The sequence below is a fragment of the Metopolophium dirhodum genome, chromosome 1, assembly GCF_019925205.1.
Source record: "Metopolophium dirhodum isolate CAU chromosome 1, ASM1992520v1, whole genome shotgun sequence".
NCBI classification, from domain to species: Eukaryota; Metazoa; Arthropoda; class Insecta; order Hemiptera; family Aphididae; genus Metopolophium; species Metopolophium dirhodum.
Window position 1 is genome coordinate 101573160 of NC_083560.1, and position 21874 is coordinate 101595033.

The 21874-nt window shown below is 28.6% G+C and overlaps 1 protein-coding gene across 2 annotated transcripts; it reads right to left on the reverse strand.

The window, feature by feature from the left end:
• Positions 1-1699: 1699 nt before the first annotated feature.
• On the reverse strand, positions 1700-16508 carry LOC132934860 (peroxidase-like). Of its 2 annotated transcripts, none has more exons than XM_061001246.1 (11): positions 15954-16508; positions 14633-14740; positions 14294-14555; positions 13988-14214; positions 13752-13916; positions 13480-13676; positions 12641-13203; positions 2852-3005; positions 2557-2733; positions 2293-2482; positions 1700-2227 (listed from the first exon to the last, which is right to left on the reverse strand). In XM_061001246.1, the coding sequence occupies exons 2-11, from the start codon at positions 14721-14723 to the stop codon at positions 2037-2039; spliced, it is 2217 nt and encodes a 738-aa protein (XP_060857229.1). In that variant the 5' UTR covers positions 14724-14740; positions 15954-16508; the 3' UTR covers positions 1700-2036. The 2 variants fall into 2 exon arrangements, with proteins under 2 accessions (XP_060857229.1, XP_060857230.1); XM_061001247.1 differs by lacking the exon at positions 15954-16508 and adding an exon at positions 14803-15029.
• Between the last annotated feature and the right edge of the window lie 5366 nt (positions 16509-21874).

The window sequence follows — 21874 nt, forward strand, 5'->3', positions numbered from 1 at the left end:
ATGTTTATATTAGCATTTTCTATACATCATAAAATTTACAAAATATTTTGACTCTTTTTGAGCTGTTTACGGCCATTGTCAGTTTTCAATTTTTTTAGTTTTTTTTTTTATAAATATCAATAAAATTTTATCTGTTGAGTAAAAAAGCTTGAAAATTTAATAGAAGGCTCCTAGGTTATTGTTTCAAAGGAAGATGAAAAAAATTAAAAATCCTTAGTCATAGTTTTTATTTATAAGCATTTAAAGTTCAAATTTTGACAAAATACGGAAAAATCACGAAAAATAGCAAATTATTTTGAGTTGAGAATTCATAAAAATTTTTCTTTTTAAATCTCAGATTTGAAAATGTAATATAAGATTACTCATAAGTTTGTCTACCTTTATCAAAAAAAAAATGTCTAGAAGAAACTTAAATTAAATTTTTATGAGCGTCTGAAATTTATATTTTTACAACATTTGATATTTACTCGATTTCTCATGTAACAATTTTCTTATTTTATTGTAATTAAAAACCGAATGACTGTAGACACATAAAATTTCACTGAATGTTTATATTAGCATTTTCTATACACCATAACATTTACAAAATATTTTGACTCTTTTGTACTCTTTTACGGACATTGTCAGTTTTCAATTTTTTTAGTTTTTTTTTCTATAAATATCAATAAATTTTTATTTGTTGGGTAAAAAAGCGTGAAAAATTAATATAAGGCTCCTGATATATCGTTCTAATAGCAGTCGAAAAATATTAAAAATACATAGGCACAATTTTTTTTTATAAGCATTTAAAGTTCAAATTTTGACAACATTTATCAAATTTATAATTTATTAATTATTTTGTGTTTTAACTTTTATGGCTAAGGATTGAAAATTTAAAACAAGGCTCCGCGTAAATAGGTTATATATAAATTACTTTATTCACAATAATATCATCAAATATACCGTTTTCGCTCAGAATCGTTTTTCTTATACAATGATATTATATCATTGAATTCAAATTTAACACCATCCATTACACTGACCCACTTGTAACCTACTGTACAGCAGAGCGACATCCACTTATCCACCTTTTTTATTATTATGATAATGAAGATTAAAATAAAATTATAATATATATTTTATTCGATGAATAAAAAATAAAAATAGAATAATAATTATAAATATTTAATAAATTATGAGTACCTATTAACAAAAAATAAATATTAATATAGTTAAATTATTTAATGTTATATTATAAGATATATTTAATTTCCAATTACTATTGGAAATAAAATATATTTTATTCAATGAATAGAAAATAAAGGTAGAATATTAATAATAAAGATTGAATAAAAAATTATGAGTTTTAAGATTTATTCAATTTTTAATCATCTTTAAAAATTAAATATTGTTGAGCCAATATTTATTCATAACTATACAATGTTTTGGTTACAGCGTAAAAATTAAAAGATTTTATCAATAATTCATTAACTTTTAAATTTAAATATCTAAATCCATATCGAATTCAATTATATTTATACAATTTTTTGATTGACAAATGCTGTGTGGGTAGTTCATATTGTCATATTAATACGGTGTAGTTTATGTAAATCATAAAAATCGGTATTTGGGCAAAAGCAGAGCCGTCATTTGAGGTGTTGCAGAGTATACATACCTAAAATTTATCATGATTGTATTTTGGCCTGACTATAATTATTCTGCGACAGACAAAAATATTTTTATAGCCGTTACAGTGAAATTTGTTGTCTCCGTTTTACAAGTGCGTAACAAATCAAATTTTAGACTCATAATTAATTTAAAAATATTTATTAAAAACAAGATAAATTATATAGGTAAAATGAAAATAAGGTTAGATTAAAGGCTGATTATAGATTATTATTTTTAATCTAGAACTTATACAATCTATACTAAAAAAAAGTACAATAAGCCTAATGTATGTTTTTTAAATAAAATTAAATGCAATAGCTTGAGTTTCTTGAGGGAACAAATTATCCAGTAAAGGTACTTCCGCTGATTATTGATTATTAAATTAAAAGTTATTTTTGAAATGTATCGACCATCTCTGACCAGTGATTGATGTTGATTTTTGGAATTAATTGGGAATTACAGAATTGCAAATCAGCCATTGCAGGTATCAAAAATACTTTTTTCTGCATCATTGTGACATTATTGCTGTTATCACAAAAGATTCTGGCAAGCGTCACTTTTCTGATTTCTGTCAGTTGATCTTAAATATTATAAAAAATAGTTAAAATCAGGATCATTCATTAAAAATATTTCAGATATACTAACATTCATTGAATATATTTGGTAAATCGTAAAAATATCTATCTGCTATTCTAGTTCTTATAAACTGTTCTCTAATAATACATCTCATCGTTGGGCCAACCATTGAGTCTTCTTCGTGTTTCTCAAACAATGCACCTACCAATAGCTCTATATCTCTCCAATGTTTGTATTGCTTCAATAGTCTATCAGTTGACTAAATATTAAAATATACAGGAATAAATTAAGTACTATATCATTATTTAATATTTAATATACTTTTAAACTTACGCCTTCAACCATGATCTTGGATAAATCTTGTACACTTCTGATAGCTTTTAGTCGACAATATTTTCTAAATTCTGTATAGCTTGGTATACCATGATCACGGGTTCGTTGTATATCCAAGCTGACGATGTCCATTCCAAACGCGTGGTTTGGATAAACACTGTATAAGTAATTTGTAAGCTGAAAAAAATTCAAATCACTAATGTTAAATTATAAAAGTTATACGGAAAATATAGTCTGAAAAGGATTATGTAATGTAATGTCATTGCGTTATATTGATTGTATTTCAAAAACCTACCGTTTTAGTAAATAGCATATCAATTTTTTGTGTATTCTGCGTAGATAGCCCTCTGACAAGCTGATCCATGTAATTTAATAGTAAACCAGTTGGTCGGTTGTAATGTTCCTTTAGTGAAAGACTTGCGTTGATCATTCGGCCTTCCGTATATAAACTAAACAAAAACGTAGGTTCAATGTAGACTGTTGTCAATATAATTTTATTTAATATAATATAGGTAGCATAGGTGTAAATATATTTTAGCAACTTTTAGATAGGTAGATAGGTCAGACTACGAAGCAATCTGTGCTGAATTGACAGTTGAATTTTTCTAAATTATAACACCGCCAATCGCGCTTACCAATAAACTTGTTTTTGATCTAAAACTGTGATTGAGTTTTATTTCACCAATTTTACCTTCTTACATTTAAAAAAAAAACTGTGGCCCATACGATTATTTAAACAAAATAGTACATGTTATATAGAATCTTGAGTAATTCTAATTTAGAAGGAACCGACAAGCACATACTATCGTACTTCAACAACGCTAATTTAATTTGTTTTAGATAGAGTCAGTCTAAGTACCTTCCATATATAACTAAACAAAAACGTAGGTTCATACAAATTAATAATTATAAGTAGGCTATATGCGAAGATTCTCTTTAGAAACATTAATCAACAGAACATTGGACATATTCTTATATATAATTATTTGTCATTGATATAAAAATGTAATATAATATTAATTCAAATTTATGTTAAGACATTTTAAAATGTATAGTCATATTATAATACAATTTCCGATTTAGTATATTATAATAAAGATCTTGTTGCCATTACACACATGACTTGGAATGTTTAAAATTAAAATTTACTCTTCGGAAAAAAATATTTAAAAATAATATATATATTTAAATCAGGTATCCAAAATGGAAAATTATAATAGTACTATAACTTGTAGGTATCAATATAATTAAAATGGAAATTATTTTTGGAATAACATTAACATTCATATTATACATTTTAACAACACCACCTACAGTCTACACATATAGTAAATTAAATAATTAAAATAAAAACATTATAATATTTAGATGCTTATGTCTTATTTTATTGTTTAGTGCCTCGTACCTATTATGTGACATTGTTACGTGCGTTGCCCGTGAATCCCCGCGAAATTGATTCCGCGATTATAGGTACGTCGAATAATAAAATTATACCTAACATGTAAAAAATGAATAAAGCATTCATAATTAATAAATTAATTGATAAGAATGGTATTGCGATTACAAATGGAAAAAATATTTGTGATGGTTGGTAAAAAAAATAAAAAATAATATCAAACAAAAACGTTATGAAGAAAAATCATAGAAGGATAATAAAATTTAAATGTAATCACTACATTAAAACATTAACAATCACAATCCAAAGATTGTTTACATCTTTAACGAAGTTAGACACGTATATAATTTTAAAATAAAACGTTTAGTATATGTATCAATCACTTGCACAATCAATCCTAAATATTATGGAATAATTACATGGGGCCAATCATAATATTATAACAGTTATTTATTTATTTACATCAATCAATTAAAAATAACCGTAAATAGCTTAGTTAAATATTTGTTGAACAAATCAAAATATACTAGTTGATAGCGATTATGTACTTAGTGAATTCACTATAAAACGATATTAAATATTTTTACTGGATCATATTATAAATGTAGCCTTGTGTTGCGGAAATTATGTGACCCCTCCCCAACTCTCATTAACAATTTATAATTATGCCACTGACCTATACCACCTTATATTATAAGATACTCAAATAGTCAAAAACATGAAGTATCTTATTTTTTAAATATTAATTGTCACATAATATAATTTGGCGTTTGTGTTTTACTGCATTATAACACTATGCGTAACAACTATAGTCTATAACAATACTATTTGATAACGAGTGTATGACCTATATTATAATAATATGAAACCAACCATCAACGAATCATTAAATATACTGTATGATAACAATAGTATACAACACGATAGTAACGTTTCAGTGTAAATAATTGGTCCAAATGTGTCCAATAACAACAATGCAATTATTATGGATACTATACTAGTATAGTATATACTATACTTATTATGTACCTATAAGTAAGTACTAAAATACGTATTTTCAATACTTTCAAAAAAAGAACTTGGATCAATTATTTAAAATACTTTCTTAAAGTATCTGTATTTAAATTAAAATAGGATTATCAAATACTTATTCTTTTTAGTTTTATGTAAAACATAAAAATCGGTATTAGGGCCAAAGCATAGGCGTCATTTGAGGTGTTGCAGAGTATGCATACCTAAAATGTATCTAGATTGTATTTTGGCCTGAATATAATTTTTCAGCGCCAGACAAAAAAATTTTTTTTTTATTAAATTGGTCTTAAAGGGCCGTTACAGTGACATTTGTTGTTTCCGTCTTACAAGTGCGTAACATACCAAATTTTACGCTCAGTGGAACACGTTTATCTCCGTTAGTTTAAAAATAAGATCTTATGAAATTTAAAGTTAAGATCTAGATAATGATATAGGTTTTTCATTATATTTTAATTTTAAAGCGAGTCATGAATATTTTAAGATGTTCAAACAGTCTACAATTTTAAAATACAAATAACTGTCGCGTAACATAAGTTGTTATAAGACAGAGACAACAAATGTCGCTGTAAAGACCCCTTAAGTATCGTCAAATATGGCTATGCGATATTATAATTAATGTATTATTAAACTTTTGTTATAAACTAGCAATTGGGATAACTGCTTAGTTAGTAGAGGATTTCTTAGGTAGAGTTGACGAAATAATTAGACTGGTTGAAAGTTTAAGTTGTTTATTGAATTCTTCTGCATAAAATATTCTAAGTCTAATTCGACAAAGTTGTTAAGTTGTCTTTCGTGAAGGTGCTCGTCTGTACTGTGGTGTCACACGTCTAATCTACCGGCCGTTTCGGGTCTGGTTTTATAGGGCCTCCTGCTCTCCCACTTCCCCCTAGTCAATCGACATATATGTGGATTTCACAGGACGTTGATTAATTAATTATCAATTCATTCCCATGCCTGGTCATTCCAAGGATCGTGTCCTGTTATCGTGCTTGCAATATATGTTATACGCCATCCGTCACTAATCAGATACTATGCATTATATATATATATATATATATATATATATACATATGTATATTTCAGAACAATATCTAAATATTATATTCATACATTTATGATTTAATATGAAGTTGTAGGATATATTGAAATGCAGTTTCAATATCGCATTGCCCTCTCATTATATTCCCATAGGTTTTCTAAGGGATATATGACTTTGATTTATTTGGCCGACTTTCTATGTGCTATTGTTTACCTAGTTTTTATGTGGCCAAATGTAGCCGAAGGCGAAACGATCACAATAATATATCATGTGTATTATTGGGTTCGTTACACGATTTAAATGAAGTATAAAAATGTTTGGCTTATAAAAAATATTTTATGTGACATTAAAGATTTCAAAGTTTTGTTTTATAAATTTATATAAGTATACGACTTCTCTCAGTGAGGACCGTTATTTTGAAAAAAAATGTTAATGTTTTTAGGCACAAATTAGTAATATTACTGTCTATTATTTATATTTAAGTTTAAATTAATGAGTACTACCTAAGTAGTTAGAATTATTAGATAATATACAATATTCATAATATATTAGATTATTACATGGAAAGTTTAAAGGTTCTAATAACATTTTTTCTTGTAATTTTACTACAGTAAAATATATATTGGCCAGAAGACATTTTTTTGTCCTTCCTATAGTTTTTAGCATATAACTTTAAAAAAATTGAAATTACACCCCTTGGGCAAAGGGTAAACGAAAAATTGGTACAGTCTATCGTGTTTCGCAGTGGCGGCTCGTGGTTTGGACGACAGGACGATCGCACCCCCTACTTAAATTAATTAAATGAAGAAAATTAATTGTATAATATTCTTAATTTTACATTTTTAAAAAATATATTAATTTTTTTAATAGTAAAATTGTTATAAACTACCTACTTTACATTTGTCTATTACAATAATGGTCGTGTGCGAACTGGGGTTTTTCTCTCAGATACCAGGAGCATATACATGTACGCATGATGTACACACGAGCAGTGTTTGGACGACCGAAAGCGTAGTCCGAACAATAATCGTATTACGCATGTTTAAGCGACGCGCTTGCGATCGTGTGCGTGCTACCCGTTTATTTTATTACGTTTATTATTGGTGCGATGTTATATACGAGTTTGGACGACCGGCAGCGTTTCATAATTTAAACAAATAAAGATGTAGTATTAGTATAATATTATATTATTGAAAACCATTAACCCGTTAAGTAATATTAATCGATTTATCCTTTATTACTCTTTTTTTCTCTTATATTATTACGTCGTTTTAATATCTAATTATTATGTATTGTCCGATATGTCAAAACTAATATTCTGGATTCCACCACAGTGGCGGATCCAGGGTTTAATAATGGGTGGAGGTGGGCATGGGGGGAAAAAGTTCAAAAAGTACAAAATTGGCTAAACACAGTGTAAGACATAGGGGAACTATGACGGTTGGCGGGAGGGGGGCAAATGCCCCTTCCCCCTAGATCCACCACTGGTCCACTAGGCCAATACTTCTTAAACCATAAATATTGTCAAAGAATTGTAATTGTTTTAAAGTTTTTTTGCGAGTTATTAATTTTTTTTAACGTTTTAGATTGAGTTTTATTTTATTTGGTCGCGTTGGGTAGGCGATGTCCCTTAGTTTTAGTCCCTGTGAATGCATTTGAATAATATATATAGGTATAATGACAACAGCGTATTCAAAACATAACTTTCTGCGCGGACGGGGGGATTTAAAATATTATTGAAAAAAAAAACTGATGTTAAATTTCTAATTGTACGTAATCTGAGCAAAATATTGAGAGGGGGGTCATCGATCCCAACCTCACAAAAGTACTGCCTTTGGTAGTCAGTTGTACTATACTTGTACTAAACTGTATGGTTGGCAATTATTTTAACACTAATAAATTATAGTAACTATTCAATATTTGTACATCAACCATCTTATATGATTAAATTTGAGTTACTATTTTATATAGTTGAAATAACTATAAAATATGTTGGTGCAATTATAACTTTTTAACTAATACATTTTAGTACTCTTAACTAAACACATTGTTTGATACAATTAAATTAAATGTTACGCCAACTTAAAATTATCCAACTATTTTAGTATAACCAAATTTTTTTTTCCGTGTTATATCATAGGCTAACTGACCGTCTTCGATTTTTAAGCAGTTGGGAAGTTGGGCCTAAGCCCGGATTAAGGATCAATTGGGCCCCGGGACACCATTCACTTAGTGGCCCCCCTTTAAACTTTAACATCAAAATAAATGTATCATTACATATTAACGACTTTATTATATTATTGTATAATGTTTTACTACACAAAAAATATACAGGATGTATCTTATGTCATTGAACGCGGTTTTTTTTTTAACAATTTATTATGGATTGATGATATGGATTTTGTTAAAACAAAAAAGACGACATATTTTTCACATTGTGTTTCTCTATTTTAACAGGCAATTTTTTTATAACATTTTCAAAATTTTTAAACACGCAGTTGTACTAATAATAAAAATCGACTTTATTTTTCAAATGGTAACCACCATGTTTTTGATGGTTTCTGATAAAGCTTTTTCCTGAACATTTTGACAGTAAAATTATCAATTTCGGTTCATTACGTTATTAACTACTATGGTCCTCTAAATTTTAGTATAATATGAATTTATACTTTTAACTGAAATACTTAATTTACAAGGGCTAAATATTTATTTCTTATAATCTCTAATCGGTAATCTAAAATGCTCAAAAAAAAAAAAAAAAAAACCAAACAAAATTGTTGGCAAACATAGTTCATTATAAATAGTATTTTTTCGTGATATAAACATATTATTTTATAATTATTAATAATAATTTATCTACCTATACTGTATTGGACGCGTTAAAAGAATATATTTTGAGGATAAATATGGGCCCCGGGACCATAATCTGGGTTTGCTGGGGCCCAACAATATTACGTGTGTATTTAGAATTGTGGGTGTCTAATTTATTTACTGCCGTGCGACCTTAATCATCTAGCTGGGGCAGATCCACTTATGGGTGTATTTCATTTGAATATGTAAAGCATCTCCGAGTCAAAAAATCATTGACTTTTTACCTAGTAAAATAATTAAATTAATTTCTGATTTTATTAACAATTGTATTATACAAATGTGTTATTAAAGTAGGAACGAGAGTTTATATGTGTGTTTTGGGTGAAGTAACCCGGAGCACAATTTTGATACGTAACTACCAGTGTTGGGAATAGATTACTAAAAAATTATCTAGATAAGATAAGATAATTTTAACAAAATATTATCTTGATAAAAATGACACAAATGTAATTTATCTAGATAAAGATAAATACAACAATACATTTATCTAGATAAACATAATATTTTTACGTTTATTTTTATTGTTTTTTTTATTTATTTTTAAAATGGATGGGGAAATAAACCTAAACCTAATTAATTTTAATATGCTCATTATGGCTAGTAGAGACTAGAGAACGATGGATAGTGCATGATGCCCACACACAGGTTCTCGTATTATCGTAATCAAGGCTGGGCAAGTTAATGATTTTTTATTTAACTCAGTTAAGTGAAGTTAATATGCATCAATAACAAAAACTTAAAAATTAAAAATTAATTTGACTATAGGTTAATTCAGTTAAGTTAAAAGTTAATACACACTTTTTGTTAAATTTTTATTAAGTTAAAAAAAAATTTTATTTGTTTATACAACGCTTGTGTACTTAATTTTTTTCCAACCCAAAACTAAATTATAGGATATAGTGTTTATACTTCATACAGTATGTCTATATAAGTTAGATTCGAATGATATATATATTTTTAACTATAAACAATTTACGATACATATTTTTTGACATGAAAACGAAATAGACTGAAATAGTGAAATATTATAAAATTAAAAACAAAATAATTAACTTAACTTACTCCTTAAAATGAAAAACTAACTCGTTAATTTCACGTTAATTAAGACAGACATTTAGTAAGTTAACAGTTAAGTTAATGAAAAGTCAAAAGTAACTAGTTAAGTTAAAAAGTTAAAATTAAATTAACTTTTTAACTTAACTTTAACTTTTAAAATCGTTAATGACCAGCCTTGATCGTAATACCGTCGTTGGCAATAATAACATGAAATATATTCTTCTAATTTTATAAATAATTTATATAATATTAGAATTTTAATAACATTGGTTTTATATTTTTGTAGGGGCACTATAATATTTATCTAGATAAGCCCATTTTTTATCTAAGCTAAACATTAGATAAATCGTAATATAATTACCTAGATACATTGAAAAAGATAATTTATATCAAATAATATGATCTAGATAATTCCCAACTCCTACTAAATTCCCTTTCCCATCGAACAAGAAACTGAAGTCGAAAATCAAACCATATTTACTGCCTCAAAAGGCGATGACAGACACACAGAAAAAAAAATAAAAACATAATTACTATATAGAATACTATTGCCATTAATAATGATTATAAATTTAATAATATAACTGACAACAGCAACAACAACTGATATTTTTTTTCAAGGTTCTTAATATATATATGACAGTTGAAAAGTACTAAAAAAATTGTCAAGATTTATTTTCATAATTATTTAAAGTTCAAATTTTGACAAAATACGTAAAAATCTACAAAATGTGCAATTTATTTTGAATAAGAAATACATAAACATTTTTCTCTTTAAATTTAATATTTGTAAATTTTATTCAAGATTCCTCATAAGTTTTTCTACCTTTATCGAAAAGAATGTCTACTAGAGAACCAAACTTGATGATTTGACCGTCAACATTTCCAGAAAAAAAAGCTTTACCATAATCCATTAAAAAATATACTAGTTGTCATTTGAAAAAATTTAATTGATTTTGCTATTGGTATACCTGCGTGTTTAACAATTTTGAAATTATTATAAAAAAATTGCCTGTTAAAAATAAATAAACACGTCTTTTTTCGTTTTAACGAAACCCTATGTCATCGATCCATAATCGTTAAAAAAACCCCGCGTACAATGACATAAGACGCACCCTGTATAAATATTTTGACACACTGAGCTTTTTACATATTGAAAGAGATATTTCAAATGTTATCGAGTCAGAAAACATTTTAAATACCTTTGCTTTGAAGAATAGGCATATAGATTTGTAATCTTCATAACTATTTTATTATATTTCATATTACATAATATAGACTATTGTGTTTATTTTATTTACTGTTGTTAATTATTATATAAAAATAAAGTAACAATTCAAGTTTAAAAAGCAGGTAAGTGGATGTCGCTCTGCTGTACAGTAGATTGCAAGTGTGTCAATGTATAATAAAGTTAAATTTGTGTGGGGGCGATTATGCTTCCATAGGTACCTACCTCATATTTCTATTAAATTTTTTTAGGACTCCAGCCCCCCCTAAAGTAAAGGGTTAGTTACGCCTATGGTCACTACACCTACCCAGTCCTTATAATCAATTTTTCAATACAATCATACAAGTCAAATGATTAAAATTAATGTTGAGTGTTGAGATTCACAATCACAAGGAAAAACTATTAATAAATAAAAATTATTATTTATAAAAAAAGAAAAGTTATTACATATTATTATTAAATGTACAATATATTTTAGATTCTGAAAGGAATGTAATGACTTTACAATGATGTTTTTTTTTACCACTGCTTTGATTTTCTTAAATATCTCAGTATATTGTTAAGTATAACATAAAGTATATTGTTCGAAGGAAAAGTAAATCTAGTTGGTGCATTCCTGAGGTCAAAATTTTAAATTCTCTATAGTTTTCAAAATCGCAGGGAAATTTAAAACAAAAATGGTAGCATTTTCTAGAAACTATAACATTTTCAAAATATATTGATGTGTTTTGAACTGTATACATTCACAGTTTCCAATTTCATTAGTCTTTTTTTCTAGGAATATCAATAGAATTTTATCCGTTGGGTCAAACATTTTGAAAATTTAATACATAGGTAGCTCTTAATATATACATAACAGTTGAAAAGTATTTAAAAAACTGTCCCAATTTTTTTTATTATTATTTAAAGTTTGAATTTTACAAAATACATAAGAAACTACGAAATGTGCAATTTATTTTGAATAAGAAACATAAACATTTTTCTCCATAAATTTAAGATTTGTAAATTTTAACTAAAATTCCTAATACATTTTTCTACCTTTATCAAAAAAATGTCTACCTGAAAATTAAATTAAATTTTTATGAACGTTTGAAGTTCAAATTTTTAAAAGATTGGATATTTACTTGAGTTCTAAGATAGCGATTTTCTTATTTCGCTGTAATTAAAAAACTCTAGATAATTGAAATGTTCACTATATAATGTTTATTTTATAAATATTTTGACACATTTTGATCTTTTTACGGACAGTTTCAATTATAAGTTTTTTTATCTGTTGTATTTAATCTATGGTTTCAGGTAATTTTCAGTGACCCCCTCCCTGTTCTTGCATTTGCACACTGATTTTAAATGTTTTTAAATTACTAGAATTGTTCATAGTTTATGTATTTCATATCCTCAACCCGAAAAAACCTACATATACACGATAATAATAAAAATATATTTATACCAGGTTTGCACGAACCTGATGGTGTCGCTTAACATGGAATTGGCGAATGGTAATATTGCGGTCGCAAAGCTGTTGCTGACGCTCGGGTCGGTGGTCTCGTTGTACGCGTTACTGTAGCCTTTTGTCGGCAGCTCAAGCCCGTTCCGCCTGGTGTAGTTTTCCCCGAGCAGCGCTGGCAGCCACTCAGCGTAAGTTATGTGCTGAATGGATGCCGTAACGATTTTCCTGGCCTCCTGAAAAATACGTTCGTCGTCCCAGTGCGGGTTGACGTGGGACAGTAGTTTGGCCAACCGGTTGTGTTCCCTCATCCACAATGTGTGCATGACCGTCAATTGGGGAAGCGCATTTGCCCGGATGTCACCAGCTCTATAACACGTGCCGCTGCCATACTGACAGGCGATTGATTCTGTGTCTTCCAGCGGCATATACTGCGGCTGTAGCTGGTCGCCATGGTTCTTGTTATCGCAGCCCATGCTTGTCAATAGTTGGCCGTCCAAGTTGGTCCTCAACGACCACGTCCGTTTCGCCGACGAACCGTATATCATCGACCCATCTAAATAATGAGTAGCTTGGTTCATCTGCGAAAAATAACCATGTTACGTTCAATTTGAAATTATCTATGATTATAGGGGAATTTGAAAAGTTAGTTCTCAACACTAAAAAAGGGGTACTAAATAGGGGTATCAAAAATGTGCACCACTGCAAACAGACACCGTTTCTTATTTTGTAGATAGATTCCCTTTTAAAATTTTAATTATAATTATAATGACAGTATATAAATTTACCAAGTTGGTAAGTATTTACGTAATTTTATATATTTATAAATATACGTTTATATCTTATATGGCTCTTACTTGTTCCCTGACTCCAAAAGTACAATCGGAACGCACAGCTGGCACCGAACGCGCGTAGTGCATACAACGATGAGGGTTACGGAAAAATGGATCTCCATCCGGTATCATAACTTGCAAGCACAACTCGTGGTATATGCTTCCAGGCATGAGTTGCAACCGTCTTTCTGCACAGCAGCTCACGGATTTATTACTAATCACTAAGGATTTATCATTAATTTGCATGCATTAATTACGATCAATCAATATAATATATGGTTTTTTGTTAATCCTACGCATTCTAGACATTGCCGTGTGAGATAGATCATGGCCTACAAAAATCGTCCAGTACGCCATTGCCATCGTTTTGAAGTCATCTGGTGAGTGCTCTTCTTTGACAAATTCAACGCTCAGCCTTCTAGGACTGGGTCTGTAAGATGAAAAATACTCTTCCTTAACTCCTGTATGGATAGTAAATGAAAACACATCGTTAGATACGCACAAAGGTAAATTATAATGTTATAATTATTACTATCAAAACTGTTAATATAGTTATTAAACAGCAAACGTTTATAAGCCGTGGTTGCTTTTCCCGAGTAGTAACGTTTCAAGTTGTTACAAGAACCGTCAGGACTACGATACTTCAAGTTCATCCCGATGCATGCTGTTTTGTTGTAAAACATGGACAAACAAATATTACCCAAAGATGTCTTGTCTAGTTTCACTTTCGATAAGTCTATGGCACATTGTCCTCCACCACTATCAAGTTCATTTAAATGGTCGTTAAATTTATGCATATTAATAATATATTTTTTAATGAGATTTATATTGTATATACTCTTGACATTCTCTATGGCGTATAAAGGAGGAAGCTTCAGAAACAATTTCAGCATGCCTATATAATGAATACAGTTCTTCGGAAAGCTGAGAATCGATCAAAAGTCCATGCTCCGGGCTTCCAATATCCATATTTAACCCAAACCATAATTTATCCTCCTCACGTCTCTCAATATCGCTGACAAATGTTTTAATATGATCATCTAATTCTTTGGTTTTGAGATGTTTGTACCAGTCAGTTCTTTTTATCATCAAACCATCATCTATACAGAACATTAAATCATTGATATCCTTTCGTATGAAAAATAATCAAAACTGAAGGTATAGTTATGGTTTATACCTTTAAAGTAGAACTCAGCTCGACCTCTGTAACATGATGGTAAGAATACCAAAATACAAATCCACAGATGTATAGATATCGAGGAACTCATTCTGCTAATTATATGAACTGTAATAATTTAAAAAAAAATATTTTATTATCAATTATAACTTTTACTTTATATATTTTACCTATTAAAAGAGCTGTTATATAGAATTCACTCAAAAATAATTTTTTCTGTAAAAGTATATATAATTATAAATTTTACGTAGCTTATCGCTTAAATGTTATGTGTCGTGTATTGATCAGCTTATACTAAGTCAATTCGTATATCCTAGGATGTACACAACGTGTTTAGTAAAAGCCCGAATAAAATTAAGAACTTCAGCATTTACTGAGCACAAAAAGGTTTATCCAGTGATCGGGCATTTACGGTAATATATATATATTTATATATAAATTAATGTTTGTGTGCAAATTAGACCTCTGGGAAGGATATAGACTAGTTTAAAAAGGGTTAAATTTGGTTTTTTTTATTCATCGGATTTTAGTAGGTACGGTCAGGTTAGATTAGGGTTATGTAATAATTGATTATATTAATCCACCGTATTATATAAAATTTAGTATTATTTGATACTTTTGAGTTAAATGAGCACGGGGTCTACCACAGGAAGATTGCCTACCTGATAATATACTGCTTCGAAACACAATTTTTATTCCGGGCAAAAGAAAAGTCAAGATAAATTTTGAACACCATACCTACACTGAATATTATATAACGAATTGAACAAAGTAATATAAATTAACGACTACCGGCTACACTATACATTACATTAATTGTATGTTATTATAAAACGTATACTCTGTAATAATATAGTACCTATAATATAGTACCTACTATTATTATAATTAAATTATTAAAAACTACACATTACATTATTGATAACGCAGCCACACATGATACTCACAAATTTATATGATCCTTATCTATAGATCCTTCACACCATAAGCAATTAAGCTAGACTTACAATAATTATGATAAATCGAATTTAGGATTTGAAAAAAATTGTATAGGTGATCGTATATTTTCTGGACACTTAATTATTCAATCGATTTAAATTTTAACACTTGATCAACGAGTTGAACATTTAAAAAAAATATATTTGAAAATAAACAATTTTATTAAGCAAGGAACGCTATAGTATCAAAAAAAATTTAAATATGTATGGTAATATAATATCAATGCAATTATTATTTTTAAATTTTAACGATTAATGTTGTTATAATTTATAAGGGAGAACCTTCTTATTTACCTTTAAATAAATGTTTGGTAGGTACTCACCATAACTTGAATTATATTGTTTAATGTACAGATTCTTATCTTTTGACTGTTATCGTGTCATTTACTTTGTTTTAATTGTGTCGTTAAACACTGAAAATACTCATCCGAATATTACAATTATTTAACCAATTACGTTTAACGATGAGTTAAATAACTTTTAATAACTGGAAGTCTGCCTGTTGTCTTGGCGAGTGGAGTCGGTGTCACGTGGAATCGTCGTCGATGCACCGATGTTTGTGGTTAGTTTCAACTGTCGGCCATTGAGATATCGGGCGAACGACGATCGTATTTGGTCCACCCCCACCCCCTCCCAACCATGGAGTCATGAGTAGCGGTGACCAGTTTTTTCTCTGTAATTTTAGTCGAGGGGAATGCGACACTGAGACGCCGAGTTTTGTATTATTATCGGAAATCAGGAATTCACAAACCGGTTTAACGGTAGTGCTGTGTGTGTATTATATAATTTATGGTGTTCGAGCAGGAGCATTTAATTATTATAAACCGAGTAATAAAAACGTTAGCCTATCAATTATTTGGAGCCGATTTCCACGTTCAAATTTATGAGACTTAATAATAAATCTTATAAGAAACGGAAAATATAACCAAATTATAATATATTATTTATTATAAAATATTAAAAATTTTTAAAATTTTGTAGGTATAAATTTAAAGGAAATTGACTTTAGATATTCAAGACGATTTATTTCACCTTCTATATTTCATTTTCTATATAACACCGCCGTACGCGCAGGCACGGCACCCGGTGTCGCTGAGTGATTCGGCGAGGACGTAGCTACGACGTGCGTGTGAAACGCCGATCATAGTACGGGCTAGGCGATCTGAATTTGCTAAGTGTTTCATTTATGTGTGTTTTAATACAATAAAAGTGTTTCCGACCTGAAAACCCAAGTTAAACATTATTTTAGTCATTCTTACGTTCTTACCTTTTATAGGAACAGCGCCGGGATGTACGTACCATATGTGTCAATGAAGTTTTATTAAACTGAATAGTGCCAAGGTATATGTAATCTTTGAGTCAAAGATAGAAAAGAACTAAGAATTGACAAGCGCATATCATCGTACATTAACATTAGAGAATGTCATTAACTAGAGAATACGAGGGTAAGGCGTATAGTTGGTTTGCCGCGTATTGTCTAATACGGGTGATACCACATAGTCATAATTATAAACATACGTCTAACACAGATTATTCAACAGAACATTGGACATATTCTTATATATAATTATTTTTTATTGATATAAAAATGTAATAAAATATTAATTAAAATTTATGTTAAGAAATTTTAAAATGTATAGTCATATTATAATACAATTTCCGATTTAGTACATTATAATAAGGATCTAATATGTACTACGTATTTGTGTCGTGTGTAATTTATTAAATATTAAATATAGACTCATAATTCAGTCGATTATAAGTACCTTTTAATTATAACGTGTATATATATTTACGTTCAAAATATATATCCACCAACTATTACAGCAACTATATAGGTATGCTTTTTAGTAGTATGATTATGTATGTTCTGGAGCACCTCCCCCTTAAATTTTACATGTAAAAGCATAGGCACCTCTGTATAGGCAATTCGAAGTACATGCACCTCCCAAACTTGTATTAATTAGTCAATATAGGCAACCTGCAACACATATTAACTCGTCGCTCGCCACCCGATCCGACACGTGACCGACATATATTTTACGCCTTCCCATTCAAATACATTACCTCCCCTTTAAAAAAAAATATATATAATATTCTGATGTACATTTGTATCGACTATATCGAACACTTGTCTGATATATATTTTACCCCTTCCCCTTCAAATACATTACCTCCCCTTAAAAAAAAATATGTATAATATTCAGATGTGCATTTGTATCGACTATATCGAACACTTATCCGACATATATTTTACCACTTCCCAATCAAATACAAGACAGCCCCTTTTATTTTCCCTTTAAAAAAAAAATATATATAAAATATTCTGATGTACCTACATTTGTATCATACATACACATACATACACACAGCACACATACATACCTATACATACACACACATACATACACACACACACATATATTCATTTACATACGTACACACATACATATTTAAAAATATTATACAATTTTCAGATTATAATCCCATTCGAATAAACATCCCGCTAAAGCATGCGTTATACATCGGAATATATCTCAAACAAACCCACATTCAAATATATTACAATATAGTTTACATGTATACATACTTACATATTATATCCAAACAATTATACACACATCATTATCACAAACCCCTGAACATATCATACAATTTATATAATATATACCTACTTACATATCAATAAAACGCATAGGTATATTTATACATATAAATATGATATAACCATACACATACAAACTATAATATACTATTAAACACCATACAGTACTTATCAGTTTTCATTCTGAACTTATATAATAATATTTACAACAAAAACATACACATACATACATACATACATACATACATACATACATACACACATACACATACATACATTATGCTCATAATATAATATAAGGTACCTACAACATCACACATACCTATATACAAATATTATACCATAATATTATATACTTATTACTTACATATCAATAAAACGCATAGGTATATTTATACATATAAATATGATATAGCCATACACATACAGTAATACATAAACACCATACAGTACTTATCAGTTTTCATTCTGAACTTATATAATAATATTTACAACACACACAAGCTCAACATATATATTATATTATACCTTATCATACATACACGCATGCATGCATAGATACATACTTTCATATCACATCACACACACACACGATCCCAGTATACCATATAGTATACAAACAAGCCCAGTCCTTTATTCATTGAATTACATATGAACGCTCATACACACAGACATACATACATACATATATACAAAAATATTATATATAATCAAATTCGAATAACATCTCGCTAAGCATACGTTATACATGAGAATAAATCTCAAACACACACACACACACACACACACACACACACACATAAACTTGTAAAAATATTTATTTTCAAAATATACACGTCGGAATATAGGTACATTCGCTTGCATTCACACATTCCTCTCCCCGACAACATACAGAAATATTAATTATAATATATATATATATATGTATATATGGTCAATCGTTTAATCGTTTACAGATTATGATGAGTTTCATTCACACATTTCTCTAGCACAACACACATACACTCATATACCCATAGGATAGTTCATACATATTTAGATACTTACATAGTCGCATATTATATACATACATACACACATTCATCAGGTATCACAAACACCCAAACATATTATAAAATTAAAGTATATGCAGTATTCATATATATTTAGTTATTAAATGTATCTATACATGCATTTAGATACATTTAATAACTAAACTGTATATATGCCTTTGATGGTAATAAATTAGACATGGGTATGATATTTTTTATAATATTACATATTATTTAATGAGAATGATATTTTTGCCCATTTTTTACTAAAATATTGTGATGTTTCCATAATATGCTTTATTCCAATTTTGATATTTTTACTTATTTTAGCAAGATTTCTGTATTTACACACAGACAGCTATGTTTTTTTTTTTTTTTTTTTTATCAAAATCAGTACATTTTAATGTATATTCACATTGTTGAGTATATTTTTAGGTTCCTGCATAAATTCTACCTACGTATTTAACGAAAAAATGAGTAAATTATAATATATGATCAGGTACTATATTGCTTTTAATTGTTGTATATTGGATATCGTTGTATCAGTGTGCACGGCGACGTTGTGATATATCTCATGTACTTATCTAATGTAAATATATAATAATTAATATATGTTAAAGAATCCAGGTATTGAATAAATTATATACCGAAAATATTTTATGTGAATTATTATTTGAAATAATCGAGTCTATATGTATGTATGTATATATGTATGCGTGCATGAATACTGTTTAAATATATAAGAATATCAAATATGTAAGGATATAGGTATACAAGTGTGTGCTTACTATGTGAGTAATATATGTGTATGCCTATATGTAGATGACTTATTGATGTGTACCTATATATATATATGAATGTTTATATGTATATATAGTTATGTTAACTATAAAATATGTTTAGGCGTTTGTAATATCGAATATGTATATATGATTTAATGTGGGTTTTCATAATATCATACTAGGTATCGCGTATTCATGTAGGTAACTATAGAACTAAGTGATGGGTCGATAATAGTTTTTAGTATTATTTTTTTTTTTACTTATTAGTATATATATATATAATTATAATTCTCACTACACTTGACGAATAATAATAACAATAATAACATTTAAAGAGATTTATTTTTTCTCGTATATACCTATAATCCATGTATGTATATATAAGCTATGATTTTAGTCTAATATAATTCCATACAATATTTCAATGTATGTATAATTGATTAAAAATATAAGTATCTGCAATATTATTCAGGATAGGTTAGCCTGATAGTATTGTCTATATAAAGATACAATAACAAGAATGTTCCCACATGTATGCACATTGTAGCATGAGCCTGTATGGAAAATGACTAATAATATGAAAATTTTTAATTGTTAAATTGATAAAGATGTTGGTATGATAGGTACTACAGATGTGACGTTAATTATTGTATATTTCTAAATTTAGGCGATAAACCGCATAAAGTATCTGCTGAAATGAGAGATATTGTTAATAGTTCTTAATTTTCCGATATTATAACTTATACAATAATATATGGCGGTGGTGTTATATGCCTGTGTGTATGCACACGGTAAAATAAAAATATTATACAAGTGATATGACTGTTGTACGTATGTGCTGATAAAATATACGCATCGGTCACTTGAGTGATATGTAAGTTGTTGATGTGCAAGCACACATGCGTTTTCTCATATGTAAGCGTGAAAAAATATGTTTTGCTCGAGTCGGGAGGGTTTCGTTGGTGGTGACTGTAACTGGTAATGGTGTGTGTTTTTCCCGTGTACATGCATGAATTAATATATACATATATATATATCGGTCAGGTTATTGATAATATGTAAGTTGTTGTATGCGCGTTCGTGTATGTGTTTTCTTATGCACAGGTATGAAAAATATAGAACACGAGATCAGAGGATCAAGGGATCAAGAATAAGTGATAGGTAATGATTAAGGATTAGTGATCAAGAGGGGTATATGTGTAATAATAATGTGGTAGGTGTGATACATAATGTAAAAAAATAAATATTACACAAGTGATATGGCTTTTACATGACGTATGTTTTTCTCATTCGTTCTTAAAATATATCAATTGTTGATTAACAATAGTTAAGGTTTTATTAGCATACAAACATATCAATGCATGACTAGTCTTGATGAATGTTGTTTTTCTCAGATGTATTACATAACAATTGATCAAGACGTTGTTTGATACATAATGTATCCGTTGGTTCGAAAGTATAAAGGAGATATGAAAATTAATATACCGTCGGATATATAATATGGATGAGGCATCATATAAGTTTTTATATATTGTTACCTAGAAGATGTTGAAATACCGAGAAATATATGTTACTCAGATAATGATACAATTTTATAATCCATTTAATGGATAAGTAAGAATATAATATGCGACTATGTAAGTATCTAAATATGTATGAACTATCCTATGGGTATATGAGTGTATGTGTGTTGTGCTAGAGAAATGTGTGAATGAAACTCATCATAATCTGTAAACGATTAAACGATTGACCATATATACATATATATATATATATTATAATTAATATTTCTGTATGTTGTCGGGGAGAGGAATGTGTGAATGCAA